General features: G+C 43.0%; 1 protein-coding gene across 1 annotated transcript in view; it reads right to left on the bottom strand.

The window, feature by feature from the left end:
- Positions 1 to 10149, bottom strand: part of PIK3C3 (phosphatidylinositol 3-kinase catalytic subunit type 3) — a gene marked incomplete at its 5' end in the record, with an annotated part of 75231 nt that extends 65082 nt beyond the window's left edge. The window contains 4 exons of the mRNA XM_084278908.1: positions 5094 to 5223; positions 7445 to 7588; positions 8095 to 8283; positions 10082 to 10149. Of these exons, the coding sequence (XP_084135034.1) occupies positions 5094 to 5223; positions 7445 to 7588; positions 8095 to 8283; positions 10082 to 10149 (531 nt within the window). The remainder of the gene's footprint in view (positions 1 to 5093; positions 5224 to 7444; positions 7589 to 8094; positions 8284 to 10081) is intronic.
- Positions 10150 to 25588: the final 15439 nt, after the last annotated feature.

The raw sequence follows: 25588 nt of genomic DNA, 5'->3' as shown, positions 1-25588 counted from the left end.
TTGTTTCCATCCTATGTAGGCTTCCTTTTTACATTAGAATTTGTCCTGGAGCTCCTTTTTTCTCACTCAAATCCCCAGTAAACTGAGGTCTTATCAGTAGGGGCACATATATTATTGCACAGGCATCCTATTGTAATTTCTAACTAACAAGAACAACCTGGGAATACAAATCCCATCAAGATGTACTCTAAGAAAAGCGTCAACTTCATATCCAGGTGCAGATCCTAACAGATCTGGAGATCTCCAGAAATTACGTAGGCTGTGGAACCAGATCGCAGGAAAATAATGATCTATTGTCCAAAGGATTGGAAAAAGCCATCAAAACTATTAATGTAATTTGCCCTGGATTCACCTAGGATAATTTTCACCAGAAGCTGGGGTGGGACCTAGCCAGTACAGGTAACCTAAACTAACCAAAGGGGATATTCCATAGCAGACGACATCATGCTCAGTATACATACAAGGGATGGGAATGGGTTGGCACGGCCGAAGGACAATCCGGCTTTGGGGCAGGTCTGAGCTGTAGGGTCTGAGTTGTGCAGTTCAGTGAGAAAGTGCATTGTATATCAACATTTTTTCCAGTACTGCAAGTCCTGTTGTTGTTTTCCTCTCCCTTCACTGCCACAGTAAACTGTCCCTACCCCAACACACCAGGTTTGCCTTTGTTCCCCCATTTTCCTCCCCAGCCCAAAAGGGGCAATGGGGGAGGGAGGGAATAAGCAGCCATGTGGCACTCAGCTGCTGGCTGGGGCTAAACCATGACAGTTCTTTTTCATACTCAACATGGGGCACGAGGAATTGGGATAATTATAAGATTTGACCCAAGTACATTTGAAACAGAGTTGCTGTAAGTATTCACGATATTATTTAAACAGCTACTGGTCATAACAGTGTTGTGTGTGGGTATGTGGCTGTGGTATGTCAACCAGAACTTGCTTTATGTACTCCTCATAGAGACTGACACCTCTGGGAGAGAGGTCCATATGCTCATTTAACTGTACTGTGTGATAGCATCTTTTGACATAACATCAGTGGTCATGAGTTTAAAAGGGTATTTGTCTTTTTGTTCTGTCCCTACCTTGGACTACATCTCTTTGAACCGATTTGAACCCAATCTATGGGGAAGACAGGGGGAGATACTTTCTACCACTCTTTCACCTTTCCTTTTGCCTTCAGGCTGGTTGTAGCAGCTTTGGAGAATTATTAATACCCTTGGGATGTTCAGGCCAGCATGTTCCTCTTATGTCTCCTGAACACGTTTCAGGTCCTGTTTCCAGTTACAAAAATTGTTTTAAGACTATCACCCTGAGATTTTCCTTAAGGCTGCATAGTCATGGGTGGCATGGATGGACATGCTCCAAAGTCACAGACTAAAGGAACTCAAAACATTTTAGAAGGATGGCCCATAGACTAAGGGAATGATAGCTGTGTCATTCAGCCAGGCAAGTACATGGATTAAAAAGAACTCAAGTATTTTAAGTAGAATAAATTACGGCACCACTTATGGGAGAAACATCTTAAACTCATTAGTATTTGAGCATGCTAAGGCATTCCACACTTTCCATTAACATTCCTTAGCAGAGGAAAAAATCTGCATTTACAATGACCCCTAGAATGCACAGCCATCTTTCTTATCAGCACTAATTTTACAGGCAACATTCAGGTGTTTTGTACAAGCGCAACCTCATAATGCCTGAATGTGAAGTGACAAACCTGCCGTTGTATCGATTCTTTAAGGTAAAAGGACATATATTCTCCAGCAGCCGCTCACTGATTTTATACAAATTCTCTATAAAATCATCCTGCATTTAATTCATCCTACTTCTCCTACCTCTGTTTTAAAATAACCTTGCATACAGTTGCATCAGAAGGCATTCAGCAACTGATGAGCAAGCCACAGACGAAACTGAAGCTGTTTGCACTCAAACAATAGCTATTTAGGAATGATTAATCACAAGAACCTCATCTGCTGTGCAAACAGATGCGTGCCCTGGTTTCAGTCAGGATGGAGTTAACTTCTTTTCTAGCAGCGGATGGAATGCTGTGTTTGGATGTTAAAATGAAAGCAGTGCTGGTAACATCCTGACGTTTTTAGTTGTGGTCAAGCAGTCAAGGGCTTTTTCAGTTCTTCGTATTTCTCTATTCATGAGAAAGGAGGGGACAAAGCCAGGACAGGTGACCCAAACGGGCCAAAGAGTATTCCATGCCAATTACATCATGCTCAGTATAAAGGGGGGGCTGATGGGAGGAGGGGGCGGCTCCAGGACATGTGGTTTTGTGGGGACAGTCGGGTTCCGGGACGGCTCTGGATGACATGGCCTGAATTGTGTGTGAGAAACTGCCTTGTGTATCAACAGTTTCATATATTTTTTGCTCTAAAGTCCTGTTAGCATTGTTATATTTTATCTTTCTGCTATTTTAGTAAACTATCCCTATCCCAACCTACGGGCTTTTTATTTCTTGGTTTTGGGGTTGTTATTTGCCCCTTCCTTTTCCCTTCCCCTGCCTCACACCTCCCCACCCCCCTCTTTTCCTTTAAGGAGCAGGCAGCTGCGTGGATCTCGGCCCTCAGCCAGGGTAAAACCACGACACTGAGGAAATGAAAGCTCTCATAGACACACTTCCCAGAAGCCCTATTCACTTCGCTGTCACATGATGGTAAAATGTTTTTATGTATCAACACAACAAAGTATCAGTGAAAATGCTCTCATCTTTCTGAAATTACTACATTGCAATAGATGTTTAGGAAGAAGAGGTGGTGACAGTGATTAAGCCATTAACTGTAACTCCCATTGCTGTGTTAAAGGAGAATTCCCTTCTCTTCCTCAGAGGCTTTCTGCCTTCATTTCCTGTGTGTAAAAAAGGACAGGCTGTAACTGTCCCAAATATTAAATACTTCATCTGTACTTCTTGAGCTAAGGAGGATAAGGGACTGAAGAGGAGAAAAAAATACGCTGTTAGGATATGGTCACGTTTCTATAACAAAATACAAAAAGGAAGGCCTACGCTCTTTAAAACCCTTTCTTAGAGGCCTATATTGTGTAACCATGTACTCAACTATTGTATTGCTCCAAGTACCGTTTCACAGGAACTGGGATGAGTGGTTTGTCTCATGATCTGTCTTGCAAGGTAACAGAACCTGCAGAGGCAGGGTACTGTTTTGTGGACTGGCTCTTGTCTCTACAAAGGGCTTGATTATGAAAGCACCTGCAGAGCATTGGACTAGGGCCTCCATCCTCCAAAGGCTGGAAGGGGCTGTTACTTGATGTCCAAACAGCCGCTCTGGACATTATGCTTAGGTGGGGTCCTTATTCAATAAACCACCTGCACACTGTTCCTGCAAGGGCAGCCCCCCATCCAGTAGCCACCCTGGTAAACAGGATCCAGTCCTTCTCCAACAAGGAACAGTGACAGGCAAGCAGGGCCCTGCGGAGGCAGAGTGCGTTCTTGCTAAAACCTGGTGTGAGGCCACTCAAAAGGGTCATTGTTCCATCAGCCCAGTTTGGTGGGGTGGGTGGGTGGGTGGGTCTCAAATGACCACTTGGGATCCCTGTTCCCCACCTACTCATTTCTAGAACACTCTGCAACCCAACACTGAATATGCATAAGTCCTTCATGGCCTCCCTGAAGAGTGAGTACAGGGAGCATAAAAGATGCATTTTCAGAACATCTGGCACACCCACCATCCCGGGACTACAACTTCATGACAATCTACACTGGATCCCTGGGTGGTCATATCTTCTTATTTTTTTCTCTTTTCCTTCCTTTCTAAATCTGTCTCTCTAAATTTCTAACCTTATTCTCTGCACACAACAGTAACAGTGTTTCCAGTTTTGCTAACTTCTACTAGCTGTAATGTGTTGCTATGTTAAAGAATTCCCTCCTCTTCCTCAGAGGCTTTCAGCATTGCTTTGCTTGGACCTCCTGGGTAACTTGTTACTCCTGCATACTGCCCAGGGGATTACAGAAGCTAATCTCACTGGTGTTGTTCTTTCAAGAGACCAGCCAAGAGGTTTAACCTGTCCCTTGCAGCAGGTAACAAAGTTATACTCTATTGACACAGGGCAGACAGATTTAAATCTCTCTGTTTTGCCCACCTGGTGGGACATGACAACTATACACAAGCCTTGGTATTTAGCTGTGAGAGCTTCTTTAGGCTACAGGGGATTTATTGTACTGTGATCAAGAAATGGGGCATTGCCACTGGCAGATTTAATGAGTCTTCCATTACAAAATCAAGGATAAAATAGACTAATATGAGAGACTTTAAATGAAAGTTAGCTAACTGCCATGGTTAAATTTCTAGAGGAGAAAACGGACCCATTTATAGCACTGACCCTATCTTTCAGTAGGAGTTGCATAAAGGTGAGGGTGAAAACTAGGAGACCAAGATTAAGGAAAAAAAAGAATACTACATGAGTTGGGTGATTTAGCAAGCTTGGGACATGCTTACCTGAAGAGAGAGGTAAAAACAGATAGTAAAAACAGATCATGAAATAACATGTTTTAGTTTCAGAAGTCGTTTAGATGCAAAAAACCACTCCACTACCAAGCTGAGGGAAGAAAATATTAATATACACACATATTCACAGCTTAAACAAATGAAACTGCAGGGTTGGGGTTTTTTTTCCAGTTCTACTCACCTCTACATTTGAAAGAATTTGTCACACACCTGAACACAACACCAGAGAGCCTTAAATCTATAGGACAGCTACTGGAATAAACTAGACTGTCCTCTGCAAGTTACTGCTAAGAGCTGCTCTTAGAGAACCTGATGGAATTTTGGCTTCAGACATCTTCAAGGCACATTCACGTTTTGACTCTTTACAAAGAATCAAGATGCTAAATTGTTACATCAGAATGCTACTTACACTAAAATGTATGTCCTGCTTTAAAAAAAATACGTCAGAAGCAAATGAGTATTATCTGTTGTACACATTTGTGTAAGTCTTGTGAAGCAATCATAGGAAGTTAGCTTCGACATGAGAGAAAAACACGAGAAGCCTGTCATCATTACAACCTGCCTTCATTTCACCCCAGTAGAAGTGCAAGCTTTTTACATACATCTCAAAGGTTACTTGCAATTCCATCACCTTTGCCAAGCGACTCATTTGATCTTCAGAGACTGTGCTGCTGGTTCTCCCTGGAGTTTTGGTGGGCTCCGAGCCATCAGCTTCTACATTGGGCCAGACTTTCAAATCATGCATTCCCTGACGGAACATACTGCAGGGGGAAAAAAAAGCAGAATCACTTCAGTAAATTTAAAATAATACAGCTGTCAGAATCAAAGTACAGCAACAGCTGCAAGAAAATGAAGTAGCTTCCTTTGCCAAACCTTTAAACATGTACTGCCATGCATAATTTAACTAAGCTGCAAAAGCACCTTGTACCTCCTGCCCTCTACAGCCTTCATTTTTATTGGCACAGGGAATTTAGAAGAAAATTACTAAGTCTGAGATAACTTATTTGGCAAGTGGAAGAAAAATGGGTAATTCCCAAAGTCAGTGGGGTGGTACAAACGAAAAGGGAGGACAGAGCTTGACCTTCATATTTTTATTATTTGTAATGAAGCAGAAAGTATTCTTCTTGACTTGCAAATTACAACACTGACTTTAGGTCTTCCAGTCTGAAAAAAATTCAACTAAAACCAACCAAAGTTTCACTTGAAGGTTAACTGATAAAATGCACCTTTCTGAGCTGACAAATAATTTAAAAATAAAAAAAACCCTCACAACCCTGAACACACCCATTTTCTCCATCTGTGCTTGAAATTGATTTGGTAATTGAAACTGTGCAGTGAACAGAGCCTTGCAGGGTATCTGACCACACTTTTTTTCTGCATAACCCTGCCTCCCTTGCATAATTGTGCTGGTCCACCTATGAAAGATGCCCAAAATCAACTGGTTTAGTATTGCCAGTGAGAGGTGATCATTTAACTCTAGCATCTTCTGCTAATACAAGAAAGCAGAATGCTTATAGAGTCAAACAGTAGAAGTGTGAAGTACCAATTAGAAGGACCATCTAACCATTAATGTACTCATCGCTTTGTGGAATACTATTACAGGGGGTTCCATTTATAAGTAAACGCAAAACTTTGAAATTATTTGCTGCTTTCTGACCATCTACATCTCCCAGATCCCACATGCTGGAAAGACTAAAAGTTGGTTTTCCATGAACTACCCTCTACTGGTTTAAAAAATTGCTATAATTCTTTGGGGTACAGTCCAATTGATCCAGTTCAATCTTCTGCCCTAAAACAGTATCAATCTCTCTTGCCAAAGCAGACATAGTCTTCAACTACAGACACGATCTCCTTCTACAGTAACATTCTATGTTCAAGTGTCACTGCAACAGTTTCACAATGCTAATCTAAACTTTCCCTGCATTTCAGTTTAGCCTTATTTATCCACTGACAAGACCAAAAAAAGGCTGTCTCCCAATTTTCCTAAGTTACAGATTAGAAAACTTTTCCTACAGCCTCTTCTTTGGCCCCACTAGTCTTTTCTTCTCCTCCATCACACATATTTGCTAGATGTTCAAGGATACGGATTCCCTTAGACTCCCAGTGGTGAGCAACTTCTTTTAAGCCATCTGTATAGAACTGAACATATCCTGGCTGAGTGGAGGCGTATGGAGAAGGAGGATACAACACTGTCCCTGATGCATGTACTTCTAGACTGCTCACACATCCCATGTTGTTTGCACATTTCACAAGAACATCATGATGTTGAATCATGTAAAGATTAAGATTCCCTCTAAGACCCAAAGCTTTTCCTCTTGTTTTCCTGGGCAGCTGCTCCCCACTCTGTATTTGACAACAATCAATTTCAAGAGGTACCAATGCCTCATAATTTTCCTTAAACTGTTTTTGGTTGTTTTGGGTTTTTTCAGTCCTCTTCACACTCAGTCAGTATCTTTTTTGATACATTGTCACCTTACAGCACACTCACAATCCTTCCCATCTTACTGTTGCAATCCAGAAGTTGACCAAACCCAGCCACTACTCCATCACTGATTGTTTTGAGAATTCCTGATTTACTGAGTTACACTTTACTCCTTATAAACAATACTGAATTACCAGCCCTACTGCCACCAGTTAAAGCAATCATGGCTTCCATGCATTACAAAAATATAAAGTGATTTCAGCATTTGAGCATTGCTACCTTAAAATGCAAGTTTAGAGATCTTAAAAGAAAAAAAACCAAAACCAAAAACCTCTACATTTTGATGTTATACAAGAGTGGGGTATTTTTACACAGCCCTGTAGTGTGTAAGAAGCTACACTCAGGAAGAAAAAAAATCATGTATGTACCTGGGCTTTTTTGAACATGTATATATTAACATATGGTTTAAAAAATTCAGAAGAACGTCTCTCATAACAACTGCTACCTGACTACTCAGAAGCTAGCTTCAAACCTGTACCATAGAAGAAAAAGGAGTATACCCATATTTCCCAAAGAGCGAGACTGTTGTTCCTCCCACAGGAACTGCTTTACCAGGTCCATATACATCCCAGATGGTCAGAGCTACCTGGGCATTGCGAGGCAAGTCTGGGTACTTCACAGGCAGCTTCAGCCATTCGTTCCAGCTGCAGAGAAACACTTTTTATTAGTCATAAAGCTTCAGAATTCTAAGTTACTCCATATTAGTTTATACAACCCAGATTCTCCTTAGTGTATTTATTCCTAAGGGCAGATGGACTGTTTTCTTGGGGGCTTTAACCATTCAAATACTTCTCACGACCACGATTGAAGGGCTAGATAAAGAAAACCAAACTCTTGTTTGATGACTAAGTACCAAAGGTCAGCATGCCTGGGAAACACTCTGAAAGAGTGCTAGTCCAGGCCCCAGACGTTATTTAAGTAGTGAGCCATGCCCAAACACACAAGCAGCAATCTTATTACTTACCCATTACACAAGAATGTTGGTTTTGTGCTGTCACTCGCTAACATAGAGACTCGAAAAAAACGTGTTATTTGAAGAAGACAACAGAAGACAAATCTTTCTGATGCAACTAAAACCCACAAAGATTTGTTTATATAACCTGGTGCCTAGGCAGTTAAAAGGAATATTAAATTAAAGGTGGTCACTTACTTCCATCTGGTGCTAAAAGCTTTGTAGGAAGTTCTGACTGGAAGAGCAAGAGGCTTCCCTTCTGCAAAAACCTGACAAGTTACATACAAGTCAGAGCAAGTTTCTTGATACAGTCCTGAGAACTTCAGCATGGGATCCTCCAAAAGTGCTTTGTAACTTTTCTGTTCTCTTTTCCCTTCCAAACTTCCTCTGGGGGAGATGGCACGCAGGAGAAATAGAGGGAACAGAAAAAATAAACAAAATTTATTTTATCCTAGTAAAAATTCTATCCTACTTCTCTATCTTTTAAGTAGATTACCACACATTAAGGCTATCCTCACTTTGCATTACTAGCCAGTAGTGAAATTCAAGTACTGGTAAGGAAGGCAGAATACAATACAGAACCTACTGCTCTTCTGTTTGGGGTGGTGGTGGGGTGGTGGGGTGGTGGGAGGAGGGAGGGAGGAGACACAGGGAGAAGAGCAGGGAAGGGAAGAATTACTTGTCATTTCAGTTGAGAACTTCTTGTACAACCTGTAAGTTCTCAGACAGCATCAAACAAAGCAACCCTAATCAGAGAAACAATGAGATGACACATGATGCTATTATTTAAAAAAATAAACACTAGCATACATGTGCTCCAAATACCGTTGGGGGGGAGGGGGCGGGGAAGTGTCCTATTTAAAGCTTTATGAAAAGTGAAACATATGACTTGCATACAAAGCCAGTCTTCAAATCAACAAATCAAAGCTCAACTAAGCAGGCTATTCAAATCAAAGTTGATTAAAGCCCTGCTACAGTGTGCAGAATGCAGTGTTAAAAATTAATGGAATTTCTCAGGCTTCAGCTATTTCGCAATGAAAAAAAAAACATGCACATATAAATGCCCTGATTGTGAATGTTCTGTGAAAACAAAAAAAGCATTGTGGTGGAAAACATGAAAGATTAATATTCCAGCAAACAAAAATCTCTTAGTACCACAGGAACGCTTCAGAGTAGATGAACAAGTTTCTTGCATGAAAGTTGCATAGGATGTTCCAGGATGACAAACACTCTGAAGCACCAAAAAAAAAAAAATAATTCTAATTGTGTTTTTGTCAGGCAGAATGAATTAGCAAAGGGGACATGTGCATCTTGCAGCTGATAGCATCTTCCACTTGGAAGTTAAACAGCCCCCAACTGAGCTTTCCCAAGTTACTTTTCCAAAAAAAAAAAAAAAAAAAATAAAATAAAGTGCAATATACCTTAATGCAGCATACTACATTTTGGAGTCAGGGAAAGCTCTCCTAGAGGGATGCAAACATTCCTCTGCTGCGGTGCAGGGAAACACCAAGAAAAATAAAAACCTGAAAGAGCAGATAGCTCTGTGCGTGGTAAGCCACAAGAAGAGTGCCGGCACACACCCTGCCAGCAACACGCTTACGCCTGGCACACCTGGATCTGCCTACACCGAAGAGGTCCCACTAAAAGCAACTTGCTTTCAAAGGGGCGTGAGAAGAAGCCGGGGGGAAAGCGCGTCGCCGCCTTATAGCGCTTTACGAACACCGAGGGGAGCTGGGACAGGCGCAGGGGAGAGGTTATCGGGGACGTCAGCGGTGACTATCAATCCCCGCCTCAAAGCACCGTCCAGCGCCGCAGGACCCAAGGCCACGCCGGTTTGTAGCTCGGCTGAAGCAAAGCTCAGCGCCCTGGCCCCGCTGCCGCCACCGATCCTCACCCGCCCCCTTCCCCGGCACTGCTCGGAGGCGGAGGGCGCTGACAGGGACGCGGCCCAGAGGGAAGCAGCCGGCGGCATCCAAGAGCTCCCGCAAGTACCGCGAGAGCAGAGCCAGCAACCCCCGTAACCGGACTCCCCCCAGGGGAAGCCAGGCTTCGGGGCTCCGCTAAGCGGGCAGGCGGCCCAGCCTTCCTCGAGACGGCAGGCACCGGGCCGCTCCCCACACCGCTCCCGCCGGCCGCCCGCAGCGGGGCGGAAGGGACGCTGCAAGCCCCGGCGTCCCTCACTCACATCTTCAGCTGCACGTTGATATCGAGGTCACAGCTGTACACATAATACAGTTTTTCAGTCTCGCCCATAGCTACTGGTGCTGGTGCTGCTGCCGCTGCTGATGTTGCTGCCGCCGCCGCCGCTGCTGCCTCAGCAACCCCCGAGCTCTCGGCGGCAGCCCCAGGACGTAGGCGCCGCCCGGCCCGCCGATTCAGCCCCTACGCGCCGCCCCACTCTGCGCATGCGCCGCCGCCATCTCGCTTAAGGGAGGAAGGAGCAGCGATGCCAGCACCTTATACTGTAATGGCCGTTTATGAAGATGGCTGCTGAGCTCAGTCAGCCGAGTGGGCGGGCCCACTGACCGGCATGGCTGCCGCCAGCTGTACGGCACGCACACTGGCGGCTTCCATGACAGGCATGGCAGGATGGCTGCCGGCCGGCGGCCGTGGGTGTCACCTGAGGGCAGAAAGGCGTGGGCCGTGCGTTGGCAGCCCCCGGGGTGATGTGTCTGAAGGTGACAAGCCCAGATCTGACTCCTGCTCGGCTTCCCCACAATTCACCTAGATGTCTTCACTTTCCCCTCAGGCTGTGAGTTTCTATGCTGTGTCCAAATCTGTCATCTCCAAATCCTTTCTCTGACTTGGACACCCACGAGGTTTACAGACTGTGCACCTTACGCTTCTCCAGAGGTAGTCATGCACTGAGTGATTTCTGAGTTCGTTGTCTGTGGGGACAGGACCAAGGGGCAATGGCCACAAGTTGGAGCACAGGAAGTTCCACACCAATATGCAGAAGAACTTCTTCATGGTGAGGGTGACAGAGCCCTGTGACAGGCTGCCCATGGGGGTTGTGGAGTCTCCTCTGGAGATATTCAAGACCCATCTGGATGCCTACATGTGCAACCTATCCTAAAGAACCTTCTGTAGCAGGTGGGCCTGGACTCAATGATCTCTCGAGGTCCCTTCCAACCCCTATGATTCTGTGATTCTTTGTTACTGAAGGACACTGACGAGAAGGGTCAGTTGCCTTACGACAGGGCACAGCCAGTGCTGGGCCAGACATGAATGTTGTGAGTTGATTACAAATTCAAGGCGGTGATTCTATTGTGAGTCTCACCACATTTAATCTGGGAGTGGTTTTATGTCATTTGTTACATTTTTCCTGAAGTTTCCACTGTCCACAGCAGCGGGTGATCAGTGATCAGTAGGAAACAAAACAAAACTGTAAAACATCATTGAGAATCACAGAACTTTAGGGGTTGGAAGGGACCTCAGAATATCATCTAGCCCAACCCCCACTGCCCAAGCAGTAACACCTAGAGTAGGTCACGCAGGAATTCATCCAGGTGGGTTCTGAATGTCTCCAGAGAAGGAGACTCCGCAACCTCTCTGTGCAGTCTGTTCAGTGCTCTGTCACCCTCTGTTAAGGGACTAGAGTTATGCCTTAACAATTGCCTACAGAACTATACTTGCCCCCTCTTTCTTTACCATACTCCCCCCTCTCTTTCTTCTCTCTCAAACACCATAACCATAACGCCCTCTTTCCTATTTCTCAATCTTCATAAAACTTCATCCTCATAACAGCCATGCAACAAACTAAATTCCACACGTCAGGAATCTTGTTTATCTCAAACTGGCTTATCTCAAAGGATGTAGCACAAGTCCTCTGCACATATGCCCAGGTCCAGGGTGTGAGGGGGCTCAGACCCTCCTGAGGGGGCTCTGACTCCCTCGAATTTTCGGGGACCCTCTGGAGATGGCAAATGGGCAAGTGTCCAGGTGGAAGGTGTGGCTAGCCAAGGATTTATGACTGTGGAATGAGATAACACCATAAAACAGCAAGTCCAACAATGAAAGGGAGGAACATTCCCCTGCCAGACCTGAAGAAATCAGACTGACGGGACGCCACAGATCTGTGGTAGTAGCTATTGTACTTTCTCTCACTGTCTCTCTCTCTCCCTTTTCCACTCTTTCTTCCTCCCTTCTCTTGCATGTTTGTTGTGGGCCAAATAAAGTGACTTGACTCCATTTTGATCCTGAATTCTATTTCCAGGAACTACAAAGACCTGGTCACAATAAAACACCTAATTGAACGTCACTCAGGAGTTAAGCTTAGCCACCTTCAGCCCCCAGCAATCTGAGGTTAGTTGGAATGCAAGGGGGTTTAACCTCTGCCAAATTAGTCTATCTTTTTGTGGATTGTGATGTCCTCACAGTGAAAAAGTTTTTCCTTATGTTTATGTGGTCAGGAATGTCCCGGTCCGGACCAAGTCCAAGTCAGCTGTCCTGGCTGTGCTCTCCTGGCCCTAAGCTGACAAGTTCTTAGCTTGGTGTAGACACTGTCACTACCTAGCAATTGCTGACGCCATCAGTGTGTCATCAACATTACTCGCACACTAAATCCAGAACACAGCACTATACCAGCTACTGGAAAGAAAATTAGCTATCTCAGCCAAACCCAGGACATCCAAGCATACTGAAAGGAAAACAAATCTGGCCTAAACTCCCTTCACACAAAAGTGACACTTGAGAGTACAACTGAGACAAGCACAAACTACTGATTTTCAGAAGTTACTTTAAGATCTTGATATGCATCCCTAACAGAATACAGTATGTTTTTTTTTACATGAGAAAATAATTTCCTATCTGTTGCTAATTATGTATGCAGAATTACTCAACATCTGACACGGGCAATCAAAAATTACCCACAGCTGACACACTGTAAGTAACAGTATTGTTTGAAACAATCCTTTGTGTTTTGAAGGCTAGTAAGGCTTGCAGGCCCCGTTAAATACCAAAACTGAACACTACTGGACTGACATATAAAAAGCAGTGTTTTGGTGTAGCTCACTGTACATACAACAGTGTTAGTCCTGAGGAAACATCAAGGCCAAGGCGGTCTCCCCCAGAATGCACTGCACACATGTGGTGGTTTGAGCCTGGCTGAAGGCCAGTTGACCCCAAAGCAGCTCAGTCACTTCCCTTTTCAGCTGGACAGGGGTAAAAAAAGTCTATTGAGAGGCTTGGGAGTAGAAATAAGGACAGGGAGAGATCATTCTGCAATCAGCGTCACGGGCAGAACAGACTCAAGATGGAGTAAAGGAAGGAAAACTAATTTATTACACTACACTGCACACCCAGTGACACCAGAGTCAGGTAATGAAAAGTGCAGCCAGATCTTAAAGCACCTTCCCCCACCCTCCCTTCTTAGCAGATGTCACTTTAGTCAGGATTTCGCCCACTTCTTCCCCCACATTGTGGCACGGGGAGGGGCAGGGACTGGGGGAATGAGGGTTTCAGTCAGTTCCTTAAGAGCTGTTTTCCTTCTTAGCCAGAGGTGATCATTTGTTACACCATTCCCCCACTGCACCATGGGGTCCCACGGGAGACATTCCTCCACAAACTACTCCAATGTGAATCCTTTCCTACGGAGCTTCAGCTCTTCCCCAGCTGCCCCAGTGTGGGTCACTGCTATTGGGTGCAGTCATAAATCACAGAATGTCTCAGTCTCTCAGGCCCAGACTGCTCCAACCTGGTGCCCCACGGTTGTGACTCAACTTCCCTCACTCTCCCCTCCAGCAAACCTGCTCGGGTGTGGGTCTCTCTCTTTCTTCCTTCTGTTTCTCTGTCTCTTTCCAGGGACTTCAAATGCTGGCAGACGCTTGCTCCAACGGGGTCACAGCGTCTCCTCTATGTCTCCCAAGGCCTGCAGGGGCGTCTTTCTCCCCTGCACCTCGGGCATGTCCTTCCCTGCCCCTTCCCTGCTCTTGGTCCCTGCACAGTTTCTTACATCTTCTCACTCCCTTCTCTGGGGGCAAAAAGCACCTGCTTGCATTTTTTTTTTAATCCTAACTGTGATTTCCAGAGGTGCTGTGACCATCTCAGAAGGGCTCGGCCTTAGTCACCAAGGACTCCAGCCTTGAGCTGGCTGGTGTTCGCTCTGTGGGGCCTGGGGGAAGCTTCTTGCTGCTTCTTGCAGAAGACACCCCACCATCCCCTCCTCCACCAGAACCCAGCCTAGCAAATCTACAACAGTGCATTAAAAAAATAATAACATAGTTATCATTTGTAACCAGTATGTTAATAAGGATGTGGAAGGACACATCCTCAGGTAGTCCTCTCCTCTTGCAAGTCAGCTGGAATAGGGGAAGAAGCAGAAGTGGGAGAGAATGACTTTTTTTAAAGAAGGAAGGCCTATGTTACTGAAGCTTTTTTTTTTTTTTTTGGTCTCAGATTCTGTGATCAGGAGATCTTTTTTCTTTTCTTCTTCTTTTTCTTCAAAACAACTATTAAATTACAGAAGGCCATGACCCTGAACTACAAACCACTAAACTGGAGCCTTTACTTTCCAGCACAGTCAAGGTGGCATGTGTCATGAGTGCAAAATGTAATTTAAACATAATTGAATTAACAAATTCCATTGCACAGATGATGTTAAAATAACTTTTTTTCTTCAAAAAAAAAAAGTTATCTTTTATCTAGCTTTCTCTATCTTAATTTGTCACTTTTTGATCACATTTACACTTTCTATGGCTCTGGGCATCTGCCATTCATTTGTTGCCTGCCTCATAATTTTTGATGGCTTCTGTTTGTTTGTTAGTTTGGTTCCAGCCCAGTTTTTTACATAAAAGCTCTGCTTTCCATAACAAAGATAAACAAACATATTGCTCTTCTTGGCTGTGGAGGAAAAGTAAAACATAAAGCTATAAAAAATTAAAAAACAAATCTCACAATTTTAAAGCTAAGCAGTGTATAGTGCATTTATATGTGTATACGTGGTTTAGTATTATTTTATGTTAGGAAAAATTTGATCTTTTTTCAATTAATAGAGTTAGTATCAATTAAAAAATCTCACCATTGATTTTACCATTGCAAAGGCATTTTTAATTTATTATTGAAGTCTAGTCTGGAGAAAAGGCTGAGAAGGGATCTAATCAATACTTATCAATACCTAAAGGGTGGATGTCAAGAAAATTAGGTCAGACCGTTCTCAGTGATCGAACAAGGGTCAGTGGGCACAAACTGGAACACAGGACATTCCCCCTGAACTTGAGGAAAAGCTTCTTCACTCTATGGGTGACAGAGCACTGGGACAGGCTGCTCGGAGAGGCTGTGGAGTCTCTTTCTCCGGAGAGATTCACAGCCTGCCTGGATATGATTCTGTGTAGCCTGCTCTGGATGATCCTACTTTAGCAGTAGGGTTGGACTAGATGGTCTCCAGAGGTCCCTTCCATCCTCTACTATTCTTTGATTCTGCAATTTTGTTTATTTATCGGGGGAGGGGGGAAAGAAAAAAAAATACAGAAGACCTCTGAAGTTGGCCTTAAAAAAGGTTTCTGAAGTAGTCTATCTCCGAACTTTCTCCAATTCCAATGTGTCTTAATTAAATAAGTAAATTAAGTCTGTGAGAGGCAAAAGAGGAGAAAAATGTTTAGGAAATATATTTTGGACAATAAAACTGTGGAGAGATTTCATTTAAATCAAATGTCATTTTATACTACTTTCTTATATGAGTAACCCTACATTTGTACGGTTTCAAATACTGCCATAGAGACAAGATCCTAGCCTACTTGGAAGACATGGTGATGAACATAGTATATGAGTCTGGGAATCACTGCCTACACCATAGGCACAGATCTTGCTGGAGTTGACAGGTGTCTGTGGTGGTGCAGTGACTGTACAACATGCGGCACTGCTACAATCGCTGCAACATGCTAAAGCCTAACTATGGAGCAGATGCAGAGCTGGATAAGGGCGTTTACTCTCTGCTGCCACTTCTGTGCATCGTTCAGGGCACTTGGCATTCATGACAACATATATATTGCTAAAAACAGCCACCATAGGCTCTTGCCTCTGAATCATCACTATATGTGGTTTGCATCTTCCCTGTCTTGACTTGGCCCCTGTGGCCTGGTCCGTCTGTATCCCCACTGCAATAATATTTGGTCCATCCCTTCTCTACACTTCAGTGACTACACCTTTGACCAAAAGGCATGATTATTTCTCTCTGTTTTCCAGCTGAAATTGCCTGATACAATGTAAGGGTTGTTTTTCAGCCTGTGGGAAGGTTTTTTCAAAGCATGGCATCTAAGGCATGGCATGAAAACACGTTGTCAGCAGGATTACTCCAAGTGCTGGGTGTCCGACAGGCACACGTGTTCTCATATTGTCTAACCAGGGCACAGCCATAAGTAAACTGTCCTGGCAACCCTTCTTGGGTTTCTTCTTGAAGGAGACTAATAAGCAAGTTCCAGACGGGAGTCCAGTAGTGAACGAGCACACATGGTGTACAGGCAGCTATGTATAGGTGGTAGAGGAAGAAGTTCTGAAGCAAACCAGAGTGTCAAGATCGCTGGTGCTCCAAATGGTTTGTGAAGTAAACCTTAACCTTCATAATGCCAACAGAAGAAGGATGGGAACTTTTGAAACTGAGAGGTACCTGAGGGATTAATAGGACTTAATTATGACCAGTCTTCCTTGATTATGGCCCAGAACCCCATTTTGGGGTTCTCCAGAAACACCATAGCTATCAGTCTCCTTCTCTACCACAGCCCTGCCAGGCCCAGCCGTGGACAACTCTGCCAACTCCCACCTTTTGGGCTGGTGTCCTAGCCCAGCATCAGCCCATCACCACGGTGCTGCTCAATGCCAATGGCTGGGGCTATCCTGGCTGCCCCACCACCTGGCCTGCTTTCTTCCTGGGGCAGTGGGATAAGCTGTGGCTTTCTGCTACAGCACTGCCCAACCACACATTCATCTAATGCCTGACATTTACCTGCATGTTTAGTCTTGAAACATCAATTTAACCCAATGCAGGAAGGCATTCACAAAGTTGGGTAGTTTGTTTTTTTTGTTGGGTTTGTGTGTGTGTTTATGTGTGTGTGTGTGTGTTTTGTTTTGCTTTTGGTGGGGGCGGGGGTGGGGTTAGTTTTTTTTGTTTTTTTCTTCCATGGAAAGTATAAGAAACTGGCTAGCTGAATCTAGATTTAGTTAGTCACGGATGTTTTGCCGTTCTTTTAACCAGAAAACCTATATCAAGTGTGGTATTGACACTCTTCATTGCTTGCTTTTTTGTTGAAATCCCCCATCCCTTTTCTCTTTTTCAGTCTGATAGTTTGTCAGATCCCAGAAGCCTGATGAGGTGAAGCACAGGCAAAACAGTGGTACCAGTAGAGAGCTCTGCTGCTGACACAGTTCTCTTTGGAGGCAATGGAGCTATTTTTCTTGCTCTACAGCAGAAGTATCACTCGCAGTCATCACTCGCAGCCCATATTCGATTGATAGCCACAGAGAAGTATGTAACCTCTCTATCCTACTAAGAAGTATATACCATCTTCCAGAGGATGGCATTGCTTCCTCATATACCATCTGTTTTCTGCTAGTGGGACTACCACAGTAAGCAAGAGGACTGATCGGTTCAGATGTTCAGCCAGGTCCCACACTCTTGGCAAAGGCTTTCGGCAAAGTTGCTGAAGGTAGCTCTGTTGTCAGACTTACTCTGTTTCATCTTTTCTGAATGTGGACATCTGTCCACTAGAAACCGGACTGAGACAACTAAAACCGATACATAACTCTTAGTACATCTGTCAGATGGTAATGACTTTCAGTCACTAATGAACTGGAACAAAACTGAATTGGCAACTGCCTTTTTCCCTCTAGTAATATCCCAAGAAAGACTTTACATGCTGGATGTATGGCAGAGAGAGTTTCTGCAGTTTGGATACCATAATGATGGGCAGGTGTTCAGAACCACAATGGAGAGGTGGTTAACACAGTGTTCATCTTACTTCCTTTAAAAATGGGTGCAAATGGGGTTTAAGAATATTACACAGCTTTCCTTTCCTCAAATGAATGTTTTACCTTTATTTATAGATGCATTACAAGATAACTGATTCATATACTTTAGATACTGAATATTTGATGTGTCTATGTGAAACAGTAGGTAGGTATGAAATAATGCATTAATCTGGAGTTAAATTCAAACCTAGGAATATCATTTGGGCCAAAAAAATTGACCTTTCTCACACTTCTAGCCTTGGAACAAAGCTGTGCATGTAATGTGCTCAGAAAACGTTCAGACCATCTGGAGCAGGTAGCAAACGTCCAAACTCTGAGAGTGTTTGGCCAACAGCACATACACCTGTAGTGAGTTGAGGCACTCACAAGGGTGGCCCTGTGGTTTCTCATCCAGATAGCACAAAGCCATGCAAATAGTTCTGTTTGAAAGCTCAGAGTACCGATAACTTAGGTTTATGGAATGATTTATTACCTAAAACCTAACAAGCTTCATTCTCCAGCTGATTTTACATTTCTCCATAATTAATGTCTCTGAGCTTTAGGTTACAGTTCTTTGAGAAAGAATTCATCTACCCTTCTCCATGTCTACTGTGCTTTGCTATTTCAGGCTGTAGCTCCTACATACTGCAGTAAAAGGTACGGTACTTTCTTACCGTATAGTGTGTGCTTTAAGTAACGTTGCCACTGAAAAAGCTTTACAGGTTCTTGTTTGCCCAACTTGCTGTACCAGCACAACAATATCATCATTTCTGCCCAAAAAAACAAGACTTGTACGCATCTCCTCACACATTCAGTTCATATTTTGCTATTACCACCACTAACTGCTTCAATCTGTCTTTATAGTGTTCCACTTTACAAGCAAAAAGGGGTTTGGCTCCACTAAAATCATGACAGAATTGTCCCAAAAAAATCCTGGTTTGGACACACCTACTTCTTTTTTTTCTTTTTTCTTTTTATTTTTTTTTTCCTTGACCCATTCATAAGAGTCTGTTTTCACTGAGCATGATGATAGAATGTGTAAGGTTGGAAGGGACATTTGGAGGGCACCTAGTCCACCCCCCCTGCAGTGAGCAGGGACATCTTCACTAGATCAGGTTGCTCAGAGCCCCATCAAGCCTGACCTTGAATGTGTCCAGGGATGGGCCCTCCACTACGTCTCTGGGCAACCTGTCCCAGTGATCTACCACCCTCACACTGAAGACGTTTTTCCTAATATCCAACCTAAATCTCCCTTTTTCAAGTTTAAAAACATTGTTCCTTGTCCTACTGCTACATGCTCTCATGAACGGATCCAGACTGATGCTGTGTTTTTGCTATTTTAAGGAGTTAAATCCTCACAGCATCACTTTGCTCCAAGGACAGATATATCAGTCACTAGGATCATCCCTCTTTTGCCATTGATAGAGAAGTGGTGGAGGAGATGACCATTCTGCTTGGTCATACAACTCAGAGCTCTCAAGGAAATAGGTAGACATGAAGGAGTATTATTTAATCCATTCTTTATAATTTTAAAGGATGTGTTCTAATCCATTAAAACAAGGCATGATTCTACCTTTTTGTGCTCAGTACCCTGAGGCTTCATCACATCAGCTGAAGCTGAAAGCACTGGGCTTCTTGCAACATTGAATTTCCATTGAAATGACAACAAAGCTGTGGACTTCCTTTTTATTATAGAACCAGCCTCTGCAATAACCGTCTTTGGAGGAGTCCCTGAACTCATTCATCCCTATATAACTTGAACTCAATAAAGTTGCACTAGGGAAGAGTTTGGCCCATTAACTTTAGTTTTCTAATGCTGTTTAGTCAATAAGCCGTATAATTCCCCAAACAAAGAAGGGGAAGGAATAATAATAATAATAATAATAGGAAACATGAAAAGTCAACACAGCCTGTTCAGAAGAAGGGAAAAAAATAAAAGCTGAAGCAAAACAAAACTACTGAGTCAGGTCATCAGCTAGACAAAATCAGTGTAACTCCAGTGAAATCAATTAAATTATGTTGGATTACACTAGATGAAGATGTGGTATGTAATTTTCAGGGTTTTTTTTTCCCAGTTCCTCCCTCCATCTCCATCATAAAATTTGTTTTAAAAAAAAAAAAAACCCAGTCTGCCAGATTTTGCAAGTTCAGTAGTCTGTTAACTGAGTAAGTAAAGATATAATGAAAGCAATAAGTGCTGAAACATCACACATGCAGTACATATCTCCAGCCAGTCCAATTTTATGCCTACGGAGACTGGCAGAGTTCCTGCTGCGATTCAAATCTTATGTCAAATTTATAAACTTGTTTTCTCCATGCTCCTCTCCTATCCCCGTGCCCCATCAATCAGAGCTTATACCTGCACAAAAGGCTGATCCATCATTAAGCAGGCAGGTTGCAGCCAAATGTAAATTTGCACTAAAAAAAAAAAAAAAGAAAGAAAAAAATAAAAAAGGAATAATGCTCGTGCTGCAGGGCAGGGTCACCCTCTGACCCTAGGCAATCTGCCTCTCAGTCTGCAGAACACAGGGTAAAATAATGTGTCCGCCGAACAAGCAGTAAACTTTTCTGCTTCTGCCTTTTTGAAGATTCTTGGAGTTGCTGCGTCTGCCGGCTGACACTCTGTCTGTCTTTTAAAATATGAAAATCTCCTCCATATGCATTGAGCTCAGTTTTCTACTTAGCATTTCAAGAGCCCTAAGGACCTTCAGGGGAAAAAAAAAAAAAACCACCATATTCTGAATTTTCAATTTTGATGACAATTTGCTTTCCCTACAGGATGTGCAGAAACACCTTGAAAAACTTGTCAGCTGCACTAAAGGAAATGTTCCTTGCCATGGGAATGAGGGCACATCACTTTCAACTAACTTAGTGAAAACAAGTTTTCCCCTTTTATACGAGTGGGTCATATTTTCACCTGCACCCTATGCTTCCCCAAAGTAGCTGAACATCTCTTTTAGTTTGTTCCAAATAAGAAGCAATTAAAATAGCAACTTTATTAAAAAAAAAAAAACAAAAAAACATGAAAACCACACCAAAACAAACAAAAAAAAAACCCACAAAAGTTTTGACCATGCAAATAAGGAGAAAATGTAATTTGTTCATTCATTCACCTGTCTTAAAGAAAAGTCCATTTTTGTAGCATCCAAATCCAACGAAGGCCTCATGCCACAAACAAACGAGCATTTCTTTAAGATTACATTGTTATGTTGGGATACATGATTTTACCTTGTCTAGGCTAGCCTCACCTTGCTTCGGAGCCAAGGGAAGGAGACAGTAACATTTCACAGAATCACAGAATCACAAGGTTGGAAAAGACCTTTAAGATCATCAAGTCCAACCGTACCTGTCTTGTGCTAAACCATATGCCTAAGTACCTCATCTATCCATCTTTTAAACACACCCAGGGATGGTGACTCAACCCCCTCCCTGGGCAGCCTGTTCCAGGTCCCAACAACTCTTTCAGTGATTTTTTTTTCCTAACATCTAAACTGACCCTGCCCTGGGGCAGCTTGAGGACATTTCCCCTTGTCCCATCTCCTGTCACCTGCCTGAAGAGACCATTGCCCATCTCTCTGCGCCCTCCTGTCAGGTAGTTGTAGGAGGTGATAAGGTCTCCCCTCAGCCTCCTCTTCTCTAGGCTAAACATCCCCAGCTCCCTCAGCCGCTCCTCATATGATTTGCCCTCCAACCCCTTCCCCAGCCTGGTTGCCCTTCTCTGGACTCGTGCGAAGACCTCAATGTCCTTATGGTGACCAGCCCAGAACTGGACACAGTACTCGAGGTGCGGCCAGACCAATGCTGAGTACAGGGGCACGATTACTTCCCTAGACCTACTGGCCATACTGTTTTTAATACAAGCCAGGATGCCATTAGCTTTCCTGGCCACCTGAGCACACTGCTGGCTCATACTCAGTCTGCAGACACCCAACACCCCCAGGTCCTTCTTCACCTGACAGCTGTCCATCCTGTCTCCCTCAAGCCTGTAGCGCTGCACAAGGTTGGTATGTCCCAAGTGCAGCACTCTACACTTGGCGTTATTTCAGAGCAGTATAACTCCACTTAGATTCAATAATTGTGTGAGTCGGGATGTACAACTGTTTGCAAACACGTTTTTGTCCAAAAATTGTGAAAGGAACTGAGATGACCTACACAGTTTTTATAAGCTAATCTTAAATTTGGTGAATTCCACCCTGAGATGAGGTTTATATGTTTTCTCCATCACTACGAGCTCACTAAAGGGCACACTGCAGGCGTTAGTTCTCTGAAACACCAAACACATCCAAGTTGTTCAGGGTGTGCTGGGTTTTGTTGCTTCAATGCCACAGATGGGAGGTGCTGATGTACAGGAAATATAAACACCAATGTTTTCTTCTTCAGCTGAAGTTAATGACAGAACCCTAATTGACCCTAAAGGGCTCAGGAAAATGTTGCACTGGCTGACTGCTCAGAAAACCCAAGGTTACAGAATTCCTGATGAAGTCACTGGATTTCAGTATTGTGGGTGCTCAGTATTCAGCCTTCATTAGCTCCTGACAGATGAACCATGAGCGGAGCTAGGAACAGGGGAGATAAGCCTTGATTTCTGAGCTTGTTTTCCAGCCATTAGACAGCACTTATCTTTAATGTGAAACTCCTAGTTTTAGAGATTGGACTGATGACAATTGTTTTTTTTGGTTTGGGGTTTTTTTGATATTACCGGTATCTCTGTGTTCTACATGGGCTAGACAGGACTGCATGAATTCAAACATCATTTAGTATTTCTGCTGCTAATCCTGGTTTAGCCTTGACACAGACAAATCTGGTATTAAGCAAAGGAAGATGTTGCATAAGCACAGTAAATCCTGCCTCTCTTCCTTTCAATGGGCTCAGGAATTCACACCGGGGCAGTCAGTTAGAATATGCAATTTACAGTACTGGCTATTCAAATTTTTAAAATGCCTTCATTACAAATGCCTTTGCTAGCCTTTTGTCCAGGCTGAGCTGCAAATACAGCAGTGACTGTTAAAGACAGACACATAAATGAATGTGGATGTTTGTATAGACGATATTTCTTTGCTGTTGTGGAATGAATTCTGCTCTAACTTGCATTAAAGCATCTGCTGTTGATTTCAGTGTAGCTATGAGTGTGCAGCTGAGGAGGGGATAAATCCATCCATCCATCCATCCATCCATCCATCCATCCATCCATCCATCCATCCATCCATCCATCCTCCTATTGACAGATCAAAACACGTTTTCTTTTACGGATCCAATTTCCATACAGAAGTTAGGCAGGCCTTAGTCTGCAGCCCTGTGGCATGCTATAGGTGCATGCCTCATTCCACTGGGTGCTTATGTTGGCTGCAGAGGGGCTGAAGTCCCCCATGTCTCTCTGCAGAACGCTGAGAGCTGGAGAGACACCAGCAATTAGAAGTTTGTTATTTTCTTTAAAAAGATATTTAATAAATAGTCTAAGCTCTAAAAGCAAGTTGAAAACTTATAATCAATTTTGTCATTCTTGCTTTTCTTTCTTATTTGTAGGAAAAAAATTAATCACTTTTCTCCCACCCTCTGATAAGACTAGGCTTTTGCACTCTATTAACCCCAGGGGCTAAAAGATAGACTGTTTTCTAACAGGTGAATTAGTGCTAGATAGCATTACCACAAATGCCAAGTCATTAAACATGTAATTGGAATTTTTTTTTTTTTTTGCTATCTTAACTTTTCTACATTATAAAGGATCTTTACAAATTAATGACAGAATATGAAGCTGCCCTGAGAGCTATTTGCCCATTAAAAATAGGCATGAAAAACTCCCATCCCCATCACATGAAGAACTATCCCACCAATTTCCAATTACTTCTGCCACTGACAGTTCACTGGACTGTTAAGTTACATTCTGCACCACGCTGCTTAATGTGGTTAAGTCAGGCAGGTATTTGCTACTCTTCTTTTTTTCTTTCTCCTTATTTCTAATTTTTTTTTTCCTGATTGTGAAGCAATTAAGCTATGTCACTAATGAAAAAGCAGAATTTCAGTACTATAAAGGCACAGTTAATTTAAAGATGAATCCCTAGCAATAACTAAATAAATCCTTGTAGCACCCTGGTCCAAAACTGTTTCTGGAAGTTTGTTCAGGACCACAAATACAAGTGTTTCCTTTGTCACTCACAGATATTCTGAGGCAAGAAGCCTCAGTGAAACAAGCTAAAGAACTTACATCTGTGTCAGATAATGACAACGGTAATATCTGGTAATATATTACCAGTGATCATGGTAATAATAAGAAGGATTCACTGTGGAATTTTTTTACTGCCATTTGATGAAAACCTTCAATTGAAAACTCAAGAAAAGATTGACAAATGTGATCACTTATGTCAAGAAATGAAAACAAAAAAATCTAAGGCTTTAGAAGTGTAAGCAAAATACCATTGATTCAGAGTGCTTTGAAGCTCTGTGATGGGGAAATCTAAGTGGCAGTGTATACTAGATTTATTATTAGATGATGAAGACTTTAAACAGAGTTGGTAACAGTTTCACTGGAAATGGAGGAAGGCAATGAAGTATCTTCAGTTCATGGATGCTCCTGTCTGAGCCAGAGCTACTGGTGTGTTGTGTTCTGCGCATCTTGTGAGGTTGTACTTCTCAAATACAACTTCCTTGAGGCACTTGTGATGTATCTAACAAGGTGTCTGCTCTCTGTAGGCTGGTGGTTAAGTAGCGCACAATTCAGCAATTTGTATTCTATCCCTGTTATTTATGTGGGAATAATTATTAAATGAAAAGGAATCCATCTCAGCGTAGATAAGAGCAAGATAGCCAAAATGTAAATGGACTTTATCAAAATGTTGTGTTGGATGTGGATCTTTCCTTCAGGTTGCTGATAGGATCCCTTTTGAACCTGTTCTGTGATATCGTTGTTAAGCTTTGGAGGTATTTTAACCTAGCCATTTCTGATTTGAGTAGAAAGAGTGCACCAGTTATTACTGAGAAAAAGGAAAGACCTGGGCTGACTGGTTTTGTGATGTCTGTGATTAAAGTGATGAAACTGAGTATAAAAAGGCAAGTACAAAAAAATTTCTAGCAGGACTTGGAGGCACTTAGGGCCATGAAAAGACAAATCCAAAACAGAGTGGGTATTGAGAAGGACTATTAAAATGGAAAGGGGAATAGAGAGACTGTTTTATGTGGAGAGATTAAAAGAGATTGGGCTTTTAAACCAAAGGGTGGGAGGTGTTACACTGTTTTTGCTGTTTAATTAATCCTCATGAAGGAAATCCCTGGAAGGAGGAAAAGATACTCAAGTTAAGGAAAACCAATGAAAAATGCAGATGAATACAAAAAAATGGCATAGCTGGGTACAGCCGTCCTCTGGACAGAGAGTGCTGGAAACATCCACATGCCCCTTGGAAGCTCCCTCTTTGAACATCACTATATATTTTGAAGGATCTCCTTATCACATGGACTCCACATATATACTTCAGTGTGTCCTAGTAAGTGTCTTCTTCAGACGTCCAATCCAATAAGTGTCTCAAGAAGATTAATGCTGGGATATTGCTGGATGAGGTGATGTTTGTGCTGGAAACAGCAACTCATTCCACGCTGGCCAAGAAGCAGATTTACAGGCCTGATGCTTTTCACTGGAATTGCTACATCTGCAGCCTGTTTCATTTGCCAGGCGTTTCCTTTCTCCATCTTCAACTCCAAATGAAGGCCACTCTGATATTTCCACAATTTGCCTGTTTCTAAGGGTTTAGTTTGGTTTACCCAC

This window comes from Gallinula chloropus (assembly GCF_964237585.1).
Source record: "Gallinula chloropus genome assembly, chromosome: Z".
NCBI lineage: Eukaryota > Metazoa > Chordata > Aves > Gruiformes > Rallidae > Gallinula > Gallinula chloropus.
Note: the sequence above shows the minus strand (reverse complement) of the source record. Positions and strands in the feature narration are given on the sequence as shown.